The sequence below is a fragment of the Patiria miniata genome, unplaced genomic scaffold (genome assembly GCF_015706575.1).
Source record: "Patiria miniata isolate m_02_andy unplaced genomic scaffold, ASM1570657v1 HiC_scaffold_5, whole genome shotgun sequence".
In the NCBI taxonomy this organism is placed as follows: Eukaryota; Metazoa; Echinodermata; class Asteroidea; order Valvatida; family Asterinidae; genus Patiria; species Patiria miniata.
The window spans coordinates 13751621-13772723 of NW_024037072.1; the positions used below are offsets into that span (position 1 = coordinate 13751621).

At 38.3% G+C, this 21103-nt stretch overlaps 2 protein-coding genes across 7 annotated transcripts in view; one reads left to right on the top strand and one right to left on the bottom strand.

Annotated features, from left to right (window-relative positions):
- LOC119740263 (centlein-like) overlaps positions 1–17655 on the bottom strand; it is a 28332-nt gene extending 10677 nt beyond the window's left edge. The window contains exons 1-23 of one of the 5 annotated variants that reach the window (XM_038215521.1): positions 17498–17655; positions 15514–15588; positions 14690–14778; positions 13903–13987; positions 13635–13678; positions 13388–13472; positions 13046–13127; positions 12636–12739; positions 12339–12395; positions 11750–11868; positions 11125–11234; positions 10897–10949; positions 9989–10188; positions 9465–9507; positions 8879–9076; positions 8009–8127; positions 7426–7551; positions 6984–7084; positions 5671–5845; positions 4666–4840; positions 3672–3760; positions 2961–3096; positions 1313–1415 (exon numbers count right to left, since the gene is read on the bottom strand). In XM_038215521.1, the coding sequence (XP_038071449.1) occupies positions 1313–1415; positions 2961–3096; positions 3672–3760; positions 4666–4840; positions 5671–5845; positions 6984–7084; positions 7426–7551; positions 8009–8127; positions 8879–9076; positions 9465–9507; positions 9989–10188; positions 10897–10949; positions 11125–11234; positions 11750–11868; positions 12339–12395; positions 12636–12739; positions 13046–13127; positions 13388–13472; positions 13635–13678; positions 13903–13987; positions 14690–14778; positions 15514–15588; positions 17498–17512 (2383 nt within the window). In that variant the 5' untranslated portion in view covers positions 17513–17655. Of the gene's footprint in view, positions 1–1312; positions 1416–2960; positions 3097–3671; positions 3761–4665; positions 4841–5670; positions 5846–6983; positions 7085–7425; positions 7552–8008; positions 8128–8878; positions 9077–9464; positions 9511–9988; positions 10189–10896; positions 10950–11124; positions 11235–11749; positions 11869–12338; positions 12396–12635; positions 12740–13045; positions 13128–13387; positions 13473–13634; positions 13679–13902; positions 13988–14689; positions 14779–15513; positions 15592–17044; positions 17444–17497 lie in introns of those variants that run through there. The other 4 variants (XM_038215520.1, XM_038215524.1, XM_038215522.1 and 1 more) reach the window with 4 other exon arrangements.
- LOC119740264 (zinc finger protein basonuclin-1-like) overlaps positions 17290–21103 on the top strand; it is a 31359-nt gene continuing 27545 nt past the window's right edge. For both annotated transcript variants that reach the window (XM_038215526.1, XM_038215525.1), the window contains exon 1: positions 17290–17434. In XM_038215526.1, coding sequence (XP_038071454.1) covers positions 17378–17434 — 57 coding nt within the window. In that variant the 5' untranslated portion in view covers positions 17290–17377. The remainder of the gene's footprint in view (positions 17435–21103) is intronic.

A 21103-nucleotide genomic window follows, 5' to 3' on the forward strand; every position in this document is an offset into this window, starting at 1 on the left:
TAACTTATAAGTTTGGACCCAATAAGACAAAGGCCAAGGTCATTAGGATTAAAACAATAGATTTTATTTTATTTTATTTGATATTTTTTTTTTTTTTTTTTTTTTTTACCAAACCAGTATGCATGTGCAAAAGTAATCACTGAAATATTAGGGGGCCTGTACACTGTTGATACATGTTTTTGTATACTCAATGTGGCTTCTCCACCCTTTTTTCTTGGACAGTCATAATTTTAATTGAAACAACAGAAAACAAACACATGTACATGTATTACTAAAACTTGAGACATGCACCGTATTACATGTACATGCACATGTATATGCAGCTCTGTAGGTTGTTCGGACCCCATAGGCCAACTGTTCTCATTATTAAAAACCAAAGAAATGATTTATGATGATAACTCAAGCTTATTCAAATAATCATATTTTCTTTTGATTATTTAAAAATTCTTATATCCATGTAGGCCTTGTAAATGCTCAAAGGATTATGCTCAAAGGATTTGCCTTTGAGAAATGTCTTGCTTAAGACTGAAAATGTCCAGTCAGTTTGCTTCAATCACATACAATGACTTCCCAACAAAAAAGCAAAAAACAAAAATTCATTATGGGATCATAGGCATCAATACATTACATACACATATATATAACCTAAAGAAAACAATAACAATGTCCATGAACGTTCCATGTGACCCAGGTAAGTTGATGGTTATGTCATGGATATAGGCATGGTTGCGGGGCATTTGTGTTTTTTAACACTACTTTTCTTGTTTTTACTGATGACGTCATCAAACCGGAAATAACTTGAATGTGTACCTAAAATGTATACTGAAATTGATCATACCCCAACAGATGAATTTTTCAAAACAAAACAAATGGCTGTGCTGGGAAGGCACAGCCATCACTTTCGTGATGTTTTTTTCTGTTCTGACAAAAAACATTCATAATTTAACTAGAACTGGGCAGAGTCTAATGAAATGATTGTCTGCCCAACCACTCTATGTTTGTAACTCAACAAACACGAACCAGTAGTTCTGACCTCAAGAATAATTACGCATATCAATCAACGTGTAAATACTGATTACATTTGACTGTTGAGAGGGTATTTGAGCACTGAACCCTACCTGGGAGAATAAAGAAATGGACTGGCATAGGATTTGAACCCGTCACAGAATACGGTGACATCGACAAACTCTTTATCAACTGAGCTTACCTATGTCGGAAGTATCGTTGTTCACAGGGACACTAATCAGAAGCCATCAACCCATATGTGCACATGAATGGGGATTGATGTTGTAAAGAAAAAGGAATAACTTACCTCTCTCCGTTTGTGTTGCAACAGACTTCAAGATGACATCGCGAGCAGGTTTTTCTTCATATGCCTGTGCCATCCTACGGAGATGTTTCTGAATGGATGCAAGCTACACGAAAAAAGAAAAAAGAAAATCAATCACAGATCTCATAAAGACATTTTAAAATTTCATTGGGTGAATTTTGATAAGTTGTGTTATATATAAATATGAGTTGTGTTTAAATAAATATTCGTATTTTCGCTTTTGAAAACGCAACTTTGGTTTGATTTCAAAAGATTAATTTAGTTGGACAGGGAAAAGTTAATTGATTACGTCCATTTTCTGACAGCAAATATTTTAGAGGTACACATTCGTTCAAGATTGCTAAAATATATTGCGTTTTCATTACTTACTCATGATATGTTAAATGGTTATATAGCTTTCAGCAACAGACTGGGCTACTGTACATTGTAATGCACATAAAGTAAATGACAATTCTCTGTATGGCGTCAGGACCCTATTTCGTGGCGCTGCTGAATAATCAGCAGAAAGTACAGCCCTGGACAATAGCAGAAACTTGTGCTAACCTTAAGTACTCTTTCTACTGAATGAATGCGCATGCATGGAGATTTTTATTGTTCCTTTATTTAAACCGATTAAAAAAACATTTACTCTAAAATAAGCACGCCTTTTTGCTGTGCTCACTGCTTACAGTCTCAATAAAATAAACGGAGGCTCTGTTTCTAGCAGAAAATTGTGTGCATAGTAGCGCCAGGAAATTGGGCCCAGGCCCACAGCAGTTGGAGCATCTGTGTTTGAGGCGGTGTTTATGAAAAGAAACACTGGAATAAAGACTTACACTCCAATGTCTCGATTTTTTGTGACCTAAGTTTTATAATCAGAACATGCAAATGTCCATGGTAAAGCCCCACTCTACTATAATAATATATTCTCTAAGTTTTAAAGATCCTTCCAACTTTTCATTTCATTTCATGGGAAAGGCGTTCGTTTTAAACAACATGTTACTTTGAGATAAGCACAACTTTTTGCTGTGCTCACTGGCTACGGTCTCCTTAAAATAGACGGAGGCTGTGTTTATAGCAGAAAATCGTGTGCATAGTAGCGCCAGGAAATTGGGCCCAGGCCCACAACAGTTGGAGCATCTGTGTTTGAGGCGGTGTTTATGAAAAGAAACACTGGAATAAAGACTTACACTCCAATGTCTCGATTTTTTGTGATCTAAATTTTATAATCAGAATATGCAAATGTCCATGCCATGGTAAAGTCCCACTTTTTACTATCCACTCCGTGCACAAGTACCCCCTCACCGGCAAAGAGAGTGCAGTTGGGGGTGACAAAACGACACCATCTTGCCCGACTGCAATTCATTTGCTGTGAAGCGCGTCCACTGCGCGTACATAGTACAAATCCCCTGGTGTACGTGCGTCACACACAAGAAACAGTGCGTGTCCACCGGCGAAATGTCCCGCCCATTTGACGCTGTTGCTAGGTAAAAGGGCGCCCTCTTTCGTAGATGCACACGGAGCCCATACTATAATATATTCTACGTCTAAATTATCCTTCCAACTTTTCATTTCATTTCAAGGGAAAGGCGTTCGTTATAAAGCCCACAAGGACACAATCTGTTCCAAAGTGCATCTCTTTGATGCCAACCTGTCTGGTAGATGGAGACAGCCTTCCTGCACATCTGCTTCTAGATCTCTGTCTTGGTGTGTGGAATGTCTCACCAGAACGAGAAGTCTCCACAATCTGCTGGCCAAGACTCTCCAGAGAGGTACTCTCCTTAGGGCTGGAAAGATGAAGACAAACAGTTACAATGCAAATGCGTCACACCATCTCACTATCAGGCTGCAGCGGATTTCACGAAACTTTATGCAATGGAGTAACTCCACTTGCGCCACAATTTATTCGCCAGTTGTGCAATATTTTACGCTGCGCAACATTTCACGAAAGATTCATCATGCGACTTGCACAACACATTACGGTATAACTTGCGCATTCCTTTTGGGTGGCGTAAGTTGTGGTGTAGCAACTGAAAATGAACTAGTTTACTAGCAAATCACTATCGTCGTGGAGCCTGTCATATCAAGGTTGATACAACACACTCACAGCTTTGTATGAGAATGAATTGGTATTTTACTTGTGACAGAATTTTTAAAGTTGATGCCTGATTCCAAACAAAGTTAGACTAAACAGTTTCAAAACGGCAGGCAGAGGTGATTCAACAACTGTTTTTGTGACTAAACAAAAACAGCCGTAGTAAATGCTTTATATACACTTCTGATGATGGGATTTACGCTCTATGTTTCTGAATTTTATCACTGTAAAAATTAAGCGAGAATTAAACTTGAATGGATGTTTTACCTGGTGGAAGTTTCACCCCATTCATCGCCGTCAAAATCAGAGAAAATTGAGCTCATCTCTTGTATTGAACGGTTCAGAATAGCCTGGTGCTGAAAATGCAGAAGTGGAGGAAACAACACTGCATTATCTCACTTATACCTGCTAATTACAATGAGCTTTTTCTTGATGATGAGCTGGGAATACTACTCAAATATCAAGTAAACACCTGGTTCATTTCCCAACACACACATGACAGACAGCCTCACATGGTTGTACTGCAAACCTTTTTTTGCCAGTCTAATTACAAAATGAAAGCTTCAAATCCTTATTCTAATCATTGAACTGCAAAGAGAGGGTTGAAATCATTGAAATCATGTGTCTATGTCAAATCAAATAAGTGATATTTGTACATAGAATGACTGATGGTATGGTAAGCGTGACTTTAAGCATTTGTAAACATGATAAGCATGATAACTTGGGGCAATTCTGCGGATACACCACGTGAAGTAACTAATTCTTAAAAGACATATTTGATTCCAAAAAGAACCAGAGGGTACCGAAAGTAATAACAAATTTGGTTCTTACTTAGCACTTTATACTATTTCTAAGAGCACTTCACAATTATTACCCTTGTTCATCTGGCAGTGAGATCCCAACTTTCACTCGGGAGGTAACACACTGAGTATACAGTGTTTAAACGTCGGTGAAGGTCAAAACCTATAATTTGATTTATCACCCCGAAGCGCAAAAATTCCATCTTATAATGGCAGTGAGATCAGTTATCTGCAGCAGCTCGAGATCAGCAACATCAGTTTCCTGCCTTCACAGGTACCCGGGGCAAATGCAATTGTGGTAAAGTGTCTTGCCCAAGAACACAAACACTAAGTTGCCATCAGGATTTGAACCAACATACCATTGTTCTAAATACCCTAACCATTAGACCATGGCCCTCTATGTCTACTATCTGCCTGTTAGTAGATGAAGTGATTTGGCAACAAATCTATCCACTTCTTACCTCCTTGGTTGTCTTACTCCTTCTGAATGACACTCCTGCCACCGTGTGCCTCTGCCTGTGCTTGAGATGACTCAGTTTCTTCTTGAGATGGTTGATTGTTCTCCTTAGGTCCATCATTTTGGTCTCTTTCTGAGCCTCCACAGCTCGCTGCTTTGATACGCCCATCCTTAGGGACCTTTGTCATAGGCACAAACAAGACATTTGTGAGGCATTCTGGCAAAATGAGACGAAACTTGGCTAAATCGAAAAGAGGGTTTGCAGGTATTGGGAAACAGAATATCATTCTTCTTACAATACTCTTTGTTGCACTTCAATAAGACATTCCTTTGACAGGTTATGGCTGTTTAAAGCTCTCATTTATGGACATGTTAAAAAGTAAAATATTGAAAACAAGGCCTTTAAATGTTCGAGTTTTGTACATGAAAACGAAAGATGCCAATTATTGTTTCCTTAAAAACACTATTATTCTACCATTTTAAACTATTTCTTTAAAATGTGTGTAGACCTATGACAGATTGCATATACATGTATTTATGAATCTGAAAATTGAAAAAAAAAATTCCCTCCCCCCATTCCTATTTCTTTTGCAGTTTTCTCATGCCCCCAGTTATCAATCAACCAATCCGTGTATTAAATTTATCAATCAAACCACCCAAATAAGGAGAGGCACTCAACAACATTTTTGTATAAATAATGGATGACCCGAGTACAAATTAAATCTTCACTCAAAGTACATGTAACAGTGGCAAAGCTTTAATGTACAAACCTAAGCATGGACGAGATTCACTCTAATGAACATTCTGAGGTTAATTAAACATTGTATAGTATAGTGGTCATTCGTTACGATTTAAGCCACCATTGTTCAGTACAACTGGAATATAACATTGGGAGCTCAAGGCCATGTTCATTATCGCCAAATGTTTGATGTAGCAGTGCTCTTGATAATAGCATTCTACTGTCTTGGATTCTGGTAGATATGGGATACATGAGGTGGTTGACGGTTACCTGTTCTCGGCCTCTAGGTGGCTCTTGTCTCTCATCAATCCATTCTTCTCTTTCTCCAGTTGCTGTATCAATCTCTGCAGGTCACTGACCCTATCTCTCAGCTCTGCAGCCTGTTCTCGCTCTGTCTTCTCTCTTCTGTTTGCTTCGCTTACTTGGCTCAGCTGCTCCTCCAACTCTGAAGAAAAAAAGGCTTTTACTTGGTGAAAAGGAGGCAAGCATGTGTATTGGACTACATGAACAAATCAATTAAAAAGAAAAAGAAAAAAAACACCAACAAAAACAAGAACTACTAAAGAGCTGTTTGCGTTAAAGACTAAGACAAAAGACAACGCAAAAGAAACTTGATGCAGCAAGTTTTTATTGAACATTTTCTCTAACTCTTCACAAAATGAGTTTTAATACATAAAAATAAGGGAAAAGGCATTTACAATCAAAGACAGTAACTGCAAAAAAACTCCTTGCAGGAATGTTTGGAAGCAACATGCAAAATTCGTATGTAGCAGCAAATTTTGACATGGGATTGGAGATGCCAAATTTTCCAAATCCTGGGCACAGATTGCCACTTTTAAAAATTAAAAGGTCTTCTTTGACAATTGTAGAAACAAACAAAACAAGATGTATGTAAAAAAAAATTTAAAAAGGTTAATAAAGAGACTGGACCAGTCAGAATAAGGTGTTTATATTTTGAAGAAAATTGCAAGAAACTTCTTATTTTTTAACAGGAATTTAAATGCTACAGTTGTGTTAAAGGGAATGTACATCATTGGCTTTTGCTGTAATTTTCAGAAATGGAGTATTTGAGGGGTTAGTATAATATATCAAATATTGTTACACTGACATGTTTGAAGTTTTATGTTCGAAAATGCTGGAAAAACCAAGAAAAACAAAATTGTTCAAGTAGTCTGGTTCCCTGACTCCACTAAAGATGAAATGGATCAATTTATAGTTGCCAGAAAATTTTAAGGTAAGGGAACCAGTCTGGCTGGCCTGCACCCGTTCATGAACATGTAACCAATACCAAACAAAATTTGGGCTGAAAAAGGGTCAATTTGGAGCAGTAGTTGAAATATAGTTAGGTTTTTCCAACGGTGGTCGGCCGACTACCGTTGGAAATGTATACAAAAATACCATTTTCTTGAAAATGACTTCACACCAGGTGCCATAATTGTACAGGATGCTTTAGACTGTCATTTACCAACATCCTAGTAAGGTATTTCTTAAAAACTTGGTAGTTTTATTTTTCGATGTTTGCAAATGTTGTATATTTTTTTTTAACTGAAATCTTGATCTCTCAGGAGATGAATTCATCTAACCTTGTCTCTCTTGTTCTAAGCATGTTGTGAGTTCCTTGATGGTGGTGGCATCTGCTGCTGTCTGGACTCGAAGGCAATCCAATTCCTCATGGAGGTTCATTCTGAATAAGAATGGAAAAAATCAGAATGAACAATTGTCTACGATAATGGACTCCGTGCATATTAAATGGAGCTTTCTGCTGACACGTGAGAGGTGTGTGTGTGGTACACACTGTGGTCAGGCACCAACATTTTTCATCTGATTGTACACTCCACATGAGAGCCAGGCATACAGGATTAATGTGTTCAAGGCCTGCCTAGCTAATTCTCTCTTTGTAACAATTGCATTGGCATATAGACATCGTAGGTCTTGATCACACTCCTAGAACCTTGGCCTATCAACTTAAATCGGCAATCGGGGACGACAGCATGTCAGTACCACAGAAACGAACTTGTTGCTTACCGCTCTTGTAAGACGTTGACTGTCTGTTGTTTGAAGTAGGCCAGCTCATTCCACACTGCATCTGAATCCTCTTTCTGCAGCGTGCGTGGCTCTGAACGACGACCCTTCTTCTTCTTTGGAGGATGTCTTTAACAAACGAACAACCCTGGTCAGCCAGTCTACAATTTTGCATTTATTTTACAGCAAAGAAGAGGAGTAGACGGAGTGGTCTGGAAAAAAACTAAAACTTAAGCTGCACTTTCATCTTGATCACTCATAGAAAACTGCATTCAGAATATGACAATCACCTCAAAGTTCCCCCTTTTTTTCACTGATTGGGATAGGAAGTGTCTAAAATTTGAAACATTCCTATTCCTTTTTGAATACTCCTCAGGAACAAGGTGTGTTCCCTGTTAAAAGTTTAATTAATGAATCTCTTTGATACAATTTACATGTGCACAGGCAAAACTTCCATAAGGAACAAAGACCTTTCCAAGCTATTCCCATTTTTAAAGAATTCTGTGTGTTCCCATTCAAAACCGGCAGTTTGGAATGCAATATAAAACACCTTTTTTTTAACATGCAATAGAACAGATTTAAGTACCTTTCTTCTGCATCATAGGTCTTGATCTGTTCCTTGAGGACATTGTAGCTGGCTTGAAGGGCTTTGAGTCTCTCTAAGCGTCTCGTGTGGGCAGATCGCATCTCATCCAATTCATTATTCTGTACAACAATTATAACATCAACAAGGTCTCTAAATATATTGTACCATAGAAAAGGCCATCAAATTTTTTATTTTTTAAGTGTCTTAACCAGTTTGTGCCGGGATTATTTTGACATTGACCGGACCCAGGCAAGAGATTGTTTTCACAAACCTCAATGCCAGACAAATTCATGCTGTCATCTGCGGGTAGCACACCCTGATATATCCGGTCTCGCTCGCTGCGTGTGGGTCGCAGACAGAGATTTCCGGCCTCGCTCATTGCATGTTTATCCTTCATCCATTCCGAATACCGCAAAACCTTTGCGTGTATACACGTCATCTGACGTGAACTGCTTAACAACTACCAAGGCACTTTTGCCTGGAGGCTTCCAGAATTCGTCAAAATCTGCCAATATGCAGTAATTCAATGAAGCTTTCTTTTATCTTACGAAATTTGACCACCAAGTCTCACTTTTAGCACATGCTGAGGCACTGTAGTCCTGAATCCACCAAAATCTAGCAAAGTTTTAGGAGATTCACAATGGTGCAGTCAAAGCATTTGTGATGGATTACAAGTCATCACAAGTCCGTCACAGTACAAGTCATCAAGTCCCAAGTCAACTTGCAAGGTATTCAAATGAATTGGGACAAAGTCATTCGCATTCCTTTGTTACTGTTCATCACATTATGACCAGACTTGTGGTGTACTTGTGTATCCATCACAAATCCCTTGATTACAACCTTGTAGATTCTGGAGGGTGAGGGAGGTACCTTTAACTTCAGGAGTTTTCTCAGGTCAGCGATTCTCCTCCCTGCGATGTTGTCTTCTGTTGGTTCTGCATCCCTAGTTGCAGACTCCTCTGGTTCCTCTCTCGTGGTAGGAGAAGAGGCTGTCTGGTAAGGGCGAGGCCGACGAGGGGAGAGAGACCGAGATCGTCTCAATGGACCTTTGATGTATGGTGATGACACCTGCAAGATTTAAATTATTAAGTCCTAGATTTCTTTTTTTAAACACACATCGTCAAGACAGTAACAACTGCAGATGGGATATTACGGTCAGACATCAGATATTTTCTGACAGTTTCCTTATTTTCCCTTAATAAAACACAGGTGCAGTCAAATATTGTCTTACAAGTGCATTCCAGGTAAGTGAAGAAATTTGGCACTCCACATGCAACAGCTCAAACTTGGCTGTTAACTGTCTTAGCATTTCTGGTGTCCAATGGGTGTAAAATTGAATCTCTATGCAGAGCATGGCTAAAGGCAATGCAATCAATATTGATATTTCCACTTCTTTTTTTAAAACACTTTTATTTCCTTAATTTTATCGACAAAATGAAAGAGATTAAGCACTTACAGCACTATACCTGTCATCAAGATCATCCCTGGCCTGCTGATGTCTACTACGGATAATAAAAAAAAAAATTAATTTTGTACAAGACATTATGAAAAATATTACAAATTAAAACAATCATGCCAAAAATGCATTAGGAATCTAGTCAACACTTGTCTTGTTGATAGAACCCCCTACCGCCACGGCAGACCGGAGACCTGACCTCATAACACACATATATATGTGGACAGGTAGCGGCCTCTCAAATGATGTCACTGCCTACAGATTGACACGTGCATCAACATTCTGGGAGTCAAATTTTCATGACGTGCATCGGCTGTGCCGTATTTTGAAGAAATTTTGAGCAACATGCGAGCGTGTTTTGAACATTTTGCACACTGTGTGTATATGCACCTGATGGCGTTGATTACGCAGTTGTAATTTTCCTACTAAGATGTCTGTCTATGAGAGGGGTCTATTGGTTGCTATGCCTCTTTAATTTGGTTGGTCAACTTCTCATGCACGCTCGCACCACTCTACAAATGTACCTTTTCCTCTGCAACCTTGCTTCCATCTCTGTATCGTGTTTCTCCCAAACCATCCCATCATCCATCAGATCAGTCTGGATCCCAATGTCCTTTGTTGCCTTCCGTCGTGATAAGTGTTCCTCAGCCGCGGCCAATCGCTGTCTCAACTGCTGCTCAGATGTTTTGGAGGCTTTGTAACGAGACTGCAGCTCTTGGTACATCTGTAAACAGATAATTGAGTGAGTAATACATGTACTTGAAGGATCACGAGTCAATCACAAGTCCAGTACAAGTCAATTCACAAGTCCAGTCAAAAGTAACAGGGAATGAATAACAAAGTAAATGCTTGTGTTAGCATTAATCTGAATAGCTTGCAAGTAGACTTGGGACTGGATGACTTGTGTCTGACTCATGATGACTTGTGAATTGAGATCAATCACAAGTACGTCAACTACCACACTACTTGTAAGCATGTAATTCACTCATGATTAAATCACATACAGAAAAATGGCATTTTTACCACTTGGGGCATAGTTATACACCGAGTTCTTAGTCTGAAGAAAATAAAGGGTTAACAAGGCTTTGCCACGCCCACTTTGCAGGGTGCTGCCTGGCCAGCTTTGCTACGTTGTGTTGTTGCTACCCGACAAAGAACCATGTACTTTATTGTATAAGAGAATCCAGCGACCAGAATTAGAAGCTTTTACTGCAGTGGTGTCATGCTCATGCGCATACTGCACACGTTCTTAAAGACATTTTGGTACTCCTATTGGTCGAAGGAGCCTGGAGAGCGCGTGTACTACCCGAGCGCAACTCGTGCGAGCCTTGGTGCCACCGCAGAAAATGGCTGCCACCGGATTTGTCTATATCGATGATCCCATGTGCTTAAAACTGAGATGAAGACTGTTACGTTGGATTCCTGTACTTACAGTTTGAAAGGAAGACACTTCTATTTTATGTGCGTCCTCTTGATTCTTTAACACTGAGGACAAAAACAAGAGATTTTTTCATCAATCAAAAGGTGAAAACCAAAAAATATGTGACGGATCTATTGAAGTTATTATATCAACAAAGTTTTCAATGCCATTAACTTAATTAAGTTTGATTTGTTATATTTTTCAAGGAGGTAGGCACAAGTGGAATGTAATGAATGTCACCTTTCTGTGTATCAAACTGCAGTGTTTGCAGTTGCTGTATGACGTCCCCCTGCTGAGTTGCATGCTCCATGGCTTGGCTGCTGGCTGCCTGTGCATCAGATATCTCCTTCCTAAAACAATCATACAACTTATGACTTATTGCTAATAGAGCTTGTGTACGAGATTTTTTTGTCTACAAAATAATCCTTATAATGCACCATTTTTTTGCCATTTAATTTTGTGTTCAATCTGAGTACTTCAACAGTTAAGGGTTTTGGGGACTCTTTCCAAACAGGCATGACAGTCAACTATGTAGCAAAAAATAGATACACATGTTTTCATTGAGCCACAAACTGTGGTGTTCCCTTACTATACTGGCATCACAAAACAGCGCCCTCAGTTGTCAGGAACATGGCACATTCTAAATGTTGAAAAATAACACTTAAACAAAATTTTAACCCAAAAGGGGTGACTGATTATTTTCAAACAATTTAGAGTAATGGGTCTTAGTACCAGAAGTAACTACAAATGTAAGGGAGTAAAGGTAATGTCGTGGTCTTTTTATGTTATCAGCATTTTCCTCTCTTTTAGGTTCTTGTTAATGTTCTGATATGGCTCTACAGGTCTGGGTACAAAAATCACTCACCTTAATTTACTGGATTCTTTTTCTTGCTCAATGAGTTCACTTCTCTTTTTCCTGAGCTCCTCTTTAAGCTGACGCACACTTTCCTCCAAATCCTTGAGTTTCCTCAAATGTCTGTCTTCCTAAATAAACAAATGAACCAACCACATCAGATGGGTATATACATTAGTATTTCTATGAAATTCATCAAATATTACGAACACAAGACAATTGTATTCAGTGATTTTTCTCTTCTTTCTTTAATCTGCTGCAAACCACAACAATTTTAACATTTGACAGTCTGCAAATCTGCATGGTGACAAAATAATATTTAATTTTATGAACAGGATGACGAGCAGAGTATACTGTTCGAAACCTAAAGTTAAACCAACTGGTTCTTCTTAGAACCACACAACTCACTAAGAGATATCATTTACATGGTGTTACCGCAAACCTCCCATAATTGAGGATGACAGTGGCCCATTCCATATTTGGCCACAAGCTACGCTAACTCGGCACATGGGTGACAACATGTCTCTAATGCCGCATGCATGTTTGGGTGGATTTAGCAAATAGCTCTACTAACAAAGGTGAACATTAAAATAGGACCTACCTCATGGGCTGCTTTCTTAGCAGTCTCTGTGATAGCTTGAATATCCTTCTCTAGGTCCTACAAATTAACAACAAAGTATACGGAAAACATAAATCCCAGAGATTTCATCGGTTTTACTCTCAAAGACATGATTCATTGATAGAATGATCAATATTTACAATACCAATGCATAAGGGTGTAAAAATTCATTGATGCACCGACAACTGCAGTAATTGTCATGATACAGCATTGCGATAACGATAAGAATTTCAAGCATTCTAAATTTTTATAACACTCCCCTGCGTTTATGATAAATACCTTGATTCTATCTTGGAAGTCCAGGTTGGAAGCATGTAGTCTGATTGAGGATTGCTTTTCTCTCTCAAGCTCAATAGTCAAACTGGTAATCTGCTTCTCACAATCTAAACAGGAAGTCAACAAATTAGTACACAGATAAAGAAAAATTAGAAACAAATTAAAACACTTACGTTATAAAACTCACCAGCATGAGCTCTCACCTTTCATCCACTTTTCACTCCTTCATGAATTGACTTTACCAACATTATATGATACAGTCGCACAATTTATACATAAATTCCAGATCAGAGTAGGGTTTTTCATTGTTTAGAACTAATTCGGTAAACAGAAAAATACAAATTAATTAAATTATAAAATGATAAAAGGTTTAACTGAAATCAAATTTATTAATTTCAATGGTGGTGGAATACCTTTTTTGTCATTTTGGACTTTCTCCAATGTTTCTTTGTTGATCTCTTCGACATTCTTCAGTCGTACGTCCTTTGACTGGAGCTGTGAAAAAAAAAAGTACAAAAATAAAAAAATAAACAGTACAAAATTCCATCTTGCGAATAAAAATAAAAGTTCCAGGCGGCACTAATTTTATATAATTTAAATCTATATTGGGGCCAAAGCAATTGAGAGCAATGCCAAGTCAAATTGAACCTGGGATCCAATTATATGCCAGATTAAGAAATGTAATAAACATTGTCTACAGTGCATAAAGATCACGAACAATCCCCAAAGTGGGCAAATCCTTGAGAATTCATTACCAGCTGTTCTTGTTGCAATTGTTTCTCCTTGAAATGTTGGTTTTCTTTACGGATTTTCCTCTTTTCATCGTCAACTTCAATTTTCCTGAAAAGTTGAAAATAAAATAAGAATCATAAAGATGAATCAATCACTTCATTCATAAGATGAAGAACTGCATGCTCGTAAAGAATTTTGTTTGGAATTCAAAGAAAAAGGAATGATAAAAAATCTACAATCTGTATTGGCAAGTCAAATACCAAACATTACCTTGAAATAAAGCCTTTGAGTTCGTCTTGCTGTTGAGACAACAGCTGTTTGGAAACAAAAGAAACTTTACATTAATAGCAAGCAAGAATTACATGTACTCACATTTAGCAAATAAAAAGTAGTTATCAAATTTATTTACATTTTATGAATGGAAGGGAAAAAATCATATTCAGATGTGTAATGATGCTATTCCTAACTCCCGCCCAATAAAAATGAACGAAGCAAATTGCTTTCAAGTTTAAGATTAATGTTTCTGTGAGAATCTTACCCTTTCCAATTCTGCAATGCGGTCATCCTTGATTTGTAGAATCTCCAGAACTTTCCTGTCCTTCAACTCTGCTTTTTCCTTCTCACTGGAAATTCGGAAAATATCAAAATGAAAAAAAATCAAATCAAATAAAGATACTAAATCCACTCACTGTAACTGAGTAATGAATCATCAAGGAAAAAATACACAAAAATGAGGTACAAAAAGCACTTGCATCTGTCATTTTTCTCGCCATGCAACAACTTGGGTAATGTAGGATAACATGTTATATGCATATACCCTGCCACTAACTACCGGTAACTCCTTAGGCATATTTGCTAGGATGTAACCTCAATCCTGCAAAATCCTCCAACTGTCTCCATGTCAAAATAGCATACAGCCTCAATCCTGCAAAATCCTCAGTTATTTCTTGAATGTGGTCCTTGGAGGGATGACCACTGCCTCAATCCTGCAAAATCCTCCGCGAATCACTGTCAATGTGTTGAGGCAGAGCCAGTGACATCCTGGAGCAGTGCGGAGGGTTTCAAGTATATGTATAACCTAGGCCTAAATTTATGCACGACTGAGCATAAACAACACAAGGTCCAGCCCAAGAACTTGACAAAGTGCATCCTCCAAAATCAGCCACACACTTCTTCCATATAGCCTCAATCCTGCAGAATCCTCCATTTTGCAAAGAGTATTTTGGAGGATTTGGGAAGGTTAGGGCTAAAGACAGGAATTATACTTTGCCGCATCAACAAAAATGATATTTGTACAGAGCATTTTTGCAATGTATTTGACTAACCGTTGGACCACGAGACTAATGGCTTGTGTAACATCTGGATTGGCAACTTGTAGTCGCTTCCACAGGGACCAAACAAACTCCTTGTCAGCCTGCAGGAATAGGTCAAAGTAAACAGAAAAAACAGGATTGCTAAACAGTTGGGAAGGATTTTTTTAGGACTGAAAATAATTTTCAACACCAAATAAAAGATATATTTGCCGGATTTATCATTCAAAAATATGCATTCAAAGCCACATTTCTAGCTATTATGAATAATACCACCTCAAATGAATGGATTTGAAATTACAGGGCGAGTCAAAAAGAAAGTGACCGAAAAAAAGTATTTTTAAAATTATCTGGCTCGCTCCATTTCATAGAAATAACATAGGGATAAAGTACATATATTATTGACTAGTAACTGTGAAAATTTCACGTAGTTTGCATACTCTATTCCCAAGTTACGTGTAATGTATTTTAATAAAAAGGCCACAAACTTCAGCTGGCCACCACTGATCATTTACCTTTTTATGAACTGATGAACACCCAATACAAAATAACACCCAAAGGAAAAAAAAAAACTTCCAAGGTAAAAAACAAAACAGAAAAACATACAACACAAACAAAAAAGCAAAATGCTCCTCTGATCAAAACAAAAAAGAAATCGGCCTCGAGTAAGGAAAACATAGAAAACAAAAACAAAACACACACAGATGTTACCTGGCACTGAGCTAAAACAAACAACACAAACAAACAAAAGCAAAATGACTCTCTCTCAAAAGAGAAAAGAAATCGGCCTAGAGTAAGGAAAACAAAGAAAACAAAAACAAAACACACACAACTGTTACCTGGCACTGAGCTAATTCTTCAGACAAAGCCCGGTTCTGGGCTTGGAGTTGACTGGTTTCTGATGAAGTCATTGTCTACTATGGAACAGAAGTAAAAAATCATACAAAATGATTTACGAAGGGAGGAATAGAAAATAGGAAGTGCTAGTTAAAAGACACAAATTAATATTAAGTCAGGTAAAAAAAATTAACCAGTATATCTCATCCCCGCCTGCTTTTCTCCTGCCCGCCTCCTTTTCCATATTATTTTTTTTAATTTATACATTTGCAACAAATTTTGCAAATATATTGTCAATATATTGTGTTTATATTTGTTTCAAACAAATTGTGGCTATATGCAGAAAAGGTTATGACTCCTTTGTATACAACTTTGTATCAGCAAAAGAGTGAAGAAAATGGAAAATGCATCTGCCATTTTGGAAAATCTGCCAACTCGGGCAAAAAAAGAAAAGCCCCTGCCTTCTTCATTTTTTGGAAAAGCCCAAACGAGAAACACATTTTTTTTACACGGCCTCATTATTTCTCATATCATTGACTGAAATGCAAGGTTTTTTAGCTTATGTCATTGAGTAACATTACACTGGTATTTGTGTAGTTTAAGACCCTGTTCTATTAGAGAACGAAAAAGACACTTTTATGTTTTGGAAACTGACAAAAACAGTTACCAGCAGGAAAAGTAACTTTATATTTTTCAGTTCGCTAAAATATCATATTGCATATCAGCCGGCTTAATTACACGGAAAGAGGGTAGGGTTTTTATGAGGAAAATTATGGGGCAAAAATAAAATGATGACAGCGCCTGAACAGCTGTGACTTGCATGTCTATATTCTATAAATGCTAAAAAAATATGTAAGGTCGGTCGTATTTTCTTCAGAAGTAGGCCTCGGCTCCCCTACTTATTTACAAAAACCTAGAGTTAATCTCAATGAATAAGACTGCTTAGGCCAGGGCTGCAAACGTTATTTTGGAAACTTGGACAGTCATTTGCGAAACTAATTATTGAACATGTTGAAAAGGACAAATTAAAAAGGGAGGTGTCCTCCTAAACTACACGATTACCATATTAATTATACCTTTCTTTACTGCTAGGCTATAGCAAGTCCGAATCTAAAATATGGAATTCACTCAGGAATAATATGATTCAACCATGGAGCTATAAAACTCATTGACCTTGATTCCACCATAGACTAGGAACAGATACACTGGGCCTAGTTCAAGTCGCGAGCATTGGCGAGAAAGTTGTATTCACGCACAAACATGACAAACTCACAAAGACATATGGCCCACTTTCATAGGTCTGAAAGCAACATGGAGGAACGAGTATTCACCTTGTCCCTTGGCCTTGCGCTATCAAAGTGAACCGCAGCCTATATCATGCAGCGCGCCAGTGCAGCTAGCGCAGACACATTCTTTGAAAAGTAAATGGAAAAACTGGAGTGGCGAACAATAACATTACTTCATGTTATGTTTTCCTCATTTTATTGGCCCACTACATGCTTAAACGTTACCAATTTAAACAAAAACACTTACTTAACCATCTTTTCCTCTAAAAGAGACCAAAAAACTCAAAATGCACTTTAAAAGTCCAACTTGGAGCACGGCGATGGTCTAGTTCAGCATTTTTGTCTGTAAATTTAGACTGTAGGCGGTTTGAATTAACCGCGGCTTCCGCGCTATACACACAATGCTTTTGTGCGCTGCTTATTCAGGCACCCGTCTATTTTGGTGTCGCATTTTGTCAATGTCAAAAAAACGTCATAAGAATGTGCACAAAAGCCGCCACGACGCGCACACACGGCTCAGGCCCGACGTACGTGCACACACAGTGAAGTACGTGCAGTCTACGGTGGTCGTCTGCTCTTTATGCTCGTACATGGCCAACGTGAAACCCACCGCCGTGGGATTTTCACAATGGCAACGGTGAGTAAATGCCACATTTTCTCCGTTCTAATGACAGCCAGTTGTATTTTCACAGATACCTACCCACCGGTACTGCATGTATGTACTTTGCCGGTGAACTCTGGAGCTGTTTGGCTTTTCTAAGTGGGATTTTTTCGAAGCATTTTCAGGGAGTTTGCGACAGGTCAACAGTGGCGTCAGGTTCACCAGCGACACGATTGACAAAATATGGACGACAAAAAAGCAGCCGACGAGCCACAGACTGGCCTTCTATTTTACCCGCATTTTCAGACCTCTGCTTTACCCCTTTTTCCCGTTTTTACATCAGTTTCTCAGTTTCAGGATCCACGATGAAGCTCATGACCGTCACTTGAAGTTGAGAAGTTCAGTGTCCATGTCATTTTGCCCAATTAATTTTCAACATTTTTCCAGATCACCGAAAATACATGTAGTTGCCAAGAAAGCGAGCGCGCTTAATGTTGGTTTTTCATTTTGCATGCGCTGCACTGCATTAACTGGAGTCTTACGGCCTATAAAAAAAAAAGCTTTGGGGTGCTTTCTTTTTCACGATTTCTCTAAAACTTATTCTTGTTCGTTTAGAAATGGTTTGTTTCAAACTTTTATTGGCACTTTATTCCCTCGCAAGTTTTCGTTGTTTCGGCACAAGATCGTGTATGGCAAGATCATCAATATTTAGTTGCGTGTTCCTTGTCACAGTTTGGCCTCGCATGATGCATAATGTCGGCGTCAATATCATTGTTGTGCCCATTCTTGAAAATCACGCATTCTCGAGAATGGGCATGCACATTCTTGAGAATGTGCAACTGGATCCTTGCTCAATCTTGGCAAAAAATAACTCTTCCAGATTGAGCGCACATTCTTGAGAATGCGCGACAAGATAACGGTCTTGTCGATGCCGAGCACCGGCTGCGCTTGGCAAGTCTAGCTAAATCCTCGTTCACTGATTCTCAATAATTATACTGTTGCAACGCAAGGCGCTGAAAAGTAGAGTGGATATGATAAGTAAAGGCGTATTGATATGGGGGGGGGGGGGGTGGGGGGGGGGGCGGGGGACCGGGAAAATATAAGAGACATAATAATACTAGTGCAAAGAATTCTGATTTTTGGGATAATAAAAGCGGGGGGGGGGGACGTAAGAATGAAGAATGTGAAGAATGAGAATGAATACTGCGACATCCCATAGTACTAATGCTATTTCCCATTTAAATTGCCACCAATTTATTGTTCACATCCCACCATAACGTCGCAGAGCTGGATTCTATCTAGTCAAAAGAGTAATTTTGGCAGCTTCTGGACATCGGGTTTTTTTCGTGGCACGCATATGATACATGCAGGGACTTGTAACTTGTCTAGCCTAAACAAAGCACTTCCCAGACTAGTTCCCAGTCCTCCGTTATTACAAAACTTCCCATAGTGGACAGAAAAAAGCAATAATAACAGGTTTAATTTGATTCAAATTATCGTAGTTATACGAGTACAGAAGCATAGCACATTTTCTTTCCTCTTTATATGAATTGTTTCCCTTTTAACCGCTATACAATTCATTTAACATAATTATGTCGTGCAATGTTTGTTAAGATTGGGCAAAATTCATAAATTGTGCACGTGATATTCCCACCCAATCTTAAGAATGAGCGCTCATTCTTAAGAACGCGTGCTCGTTCTTAAGAATGGGCGCTCATTCTTAAGAATGCGCGCCCATTCTCGAGAATGTGCATGCCCATTCTCGAGAATGCGTGATTTTCAAGAATGGGCACAACATCATCACACTACGATCACATGGTGCGTTGTGGGTCTTGTGGCACATATCAAAGGCGGGCTGTGAGCTGCCGATGACGGCGGGTCAGCTAAACCGCGGCCGGCCTGGTACTAGGGTCCGTAGGGGGAACTGTCAGTGCTACATATAATATAATATAATCAAATGATTCCGAATTGAAACTTTGTTTTGTAAAATGAAACAGAATTTTACAGATTTCTTGCAATTTTTTTGGTGGCCTATGTATTTTTGTCACAAATGTTGTTTTAGTTTTATTTTAGTCTTCTTTTTTTTTTGGTGTTTTCTTTGAAAAATATTCTATAGCATTGAAACCCTTCAACTTATAATAATGGAATTTTTGTGGCGATGTTGTGGGTCAAGGGAAATACATGTATTGGAGGAAAATATAAACTGTTGGGTTTTTTTTTTTGGGGGGGGGCATTCAGATATTATTTCATAAACATACAAATGGAATGGAGGTTATGATCTTGAATAAATGGAATACATTTTTCTATTCTCTTGAGTCTATATTGCCTTCAGCTACAGTGACAGTGATATATCCCAGGATTTAGTTTATTACTTGGAGAAAACAATAAAAATCAACACCTTGATAAATTCAATTTACCAAACCTCTAGGTTTGCTGACAAATGCACATGCATAGCATTTTATAACATTTGAACCATGTTATAAAAATCATTATTCCTGTTGAATGCTTTATCAAATAATTATGAAGAAAGTTCAAGCCCTAATACTAGAAACCAAATGCCCAGTGTCAAAAAGTAGTTTTATCTCAAACGACTGCAAAATATTCACAAGAAAATCAAAACTTTTCATTATGTGCAAGTGTGCAAATATTGATTATTTATTTGTTTATCAATGACTTGTTCATAATAAATTCAGACAAAAAGTCAGCATCTGCTATCAAAGAGCTGTGTTCATTATGACTGTCAGTTCAGATTACATTTTTTTTTAAAGAATTTCCTCAAGTTTGAGCTTATAACTTATGATCCCATGGCATTACCTCAGGTATTTCTGATCCTTTAATGCATTTTTCGTGTTAAAAAAAATCCAACTCAGACGACATACCCGGGGCTTTTGCGGATGACCGCGAATCCCCGCGCATTAACAGTAAAGTCTTCTTGTAGTCCGGGACCTTACACGCCAGATGGCGGCAATCGATAGATAATTATAACGATGATCCAGTGCATGATTTATCGGAGCCACTTCCTTGCCCAAAGCAGGAGTGGGGCAGTCTGATGGAGAAAAGGGGAAGACGAGAGTCTGGTCGTCTGAGCTCTAAGAAGATCGGCCAGAAACAACCAGACACCGGTGTACATGTCTGACATTTTGTTGTGTCTTGTTAGGGGAAGGGTTGCCAAGGGTCGGTTACATCAGCCCCTCCCTCCTAATGTGTTTTTTATTTAAAATTTGGTGATTTAACTGACTGTACCTTTTCACTTTTAGAAATCTTATGTCGTAATTCTGTGTGTATTTTTTTCATCTCTGCTATTTTAAGTCATGGTGATTGATGCATACATTGGTAGGCCTAGTGGGAAACACGGTGAATCAAAAATAAGTATTTGAAAGTAATTTTGCTAAAATAATTTTGTTATCCAGTTTTTTCTCCCCATTTTTATTTTGCCTGAACAAAGTTCAGGAAAGAGACCATGCAGTCACTATGTCTGTATGTATGTCCGTCCGTATACGTATGTATGTGGTATTTTGGTTAAAGTTTCAAAAAATTGGTCTCATTTGAAAAGTTGAAGTCCAATTGGAACCAAACGTGGGTCATAGATACAACATGGCAACCTTCATATAATAATGATGTCAAAGGTCACATACCAAGGTCAAAGATCATCTGAGGTGAAGTTGTAAAATAGGCTGAAAATGTAAAAGTTGTCTCATTTGAAAA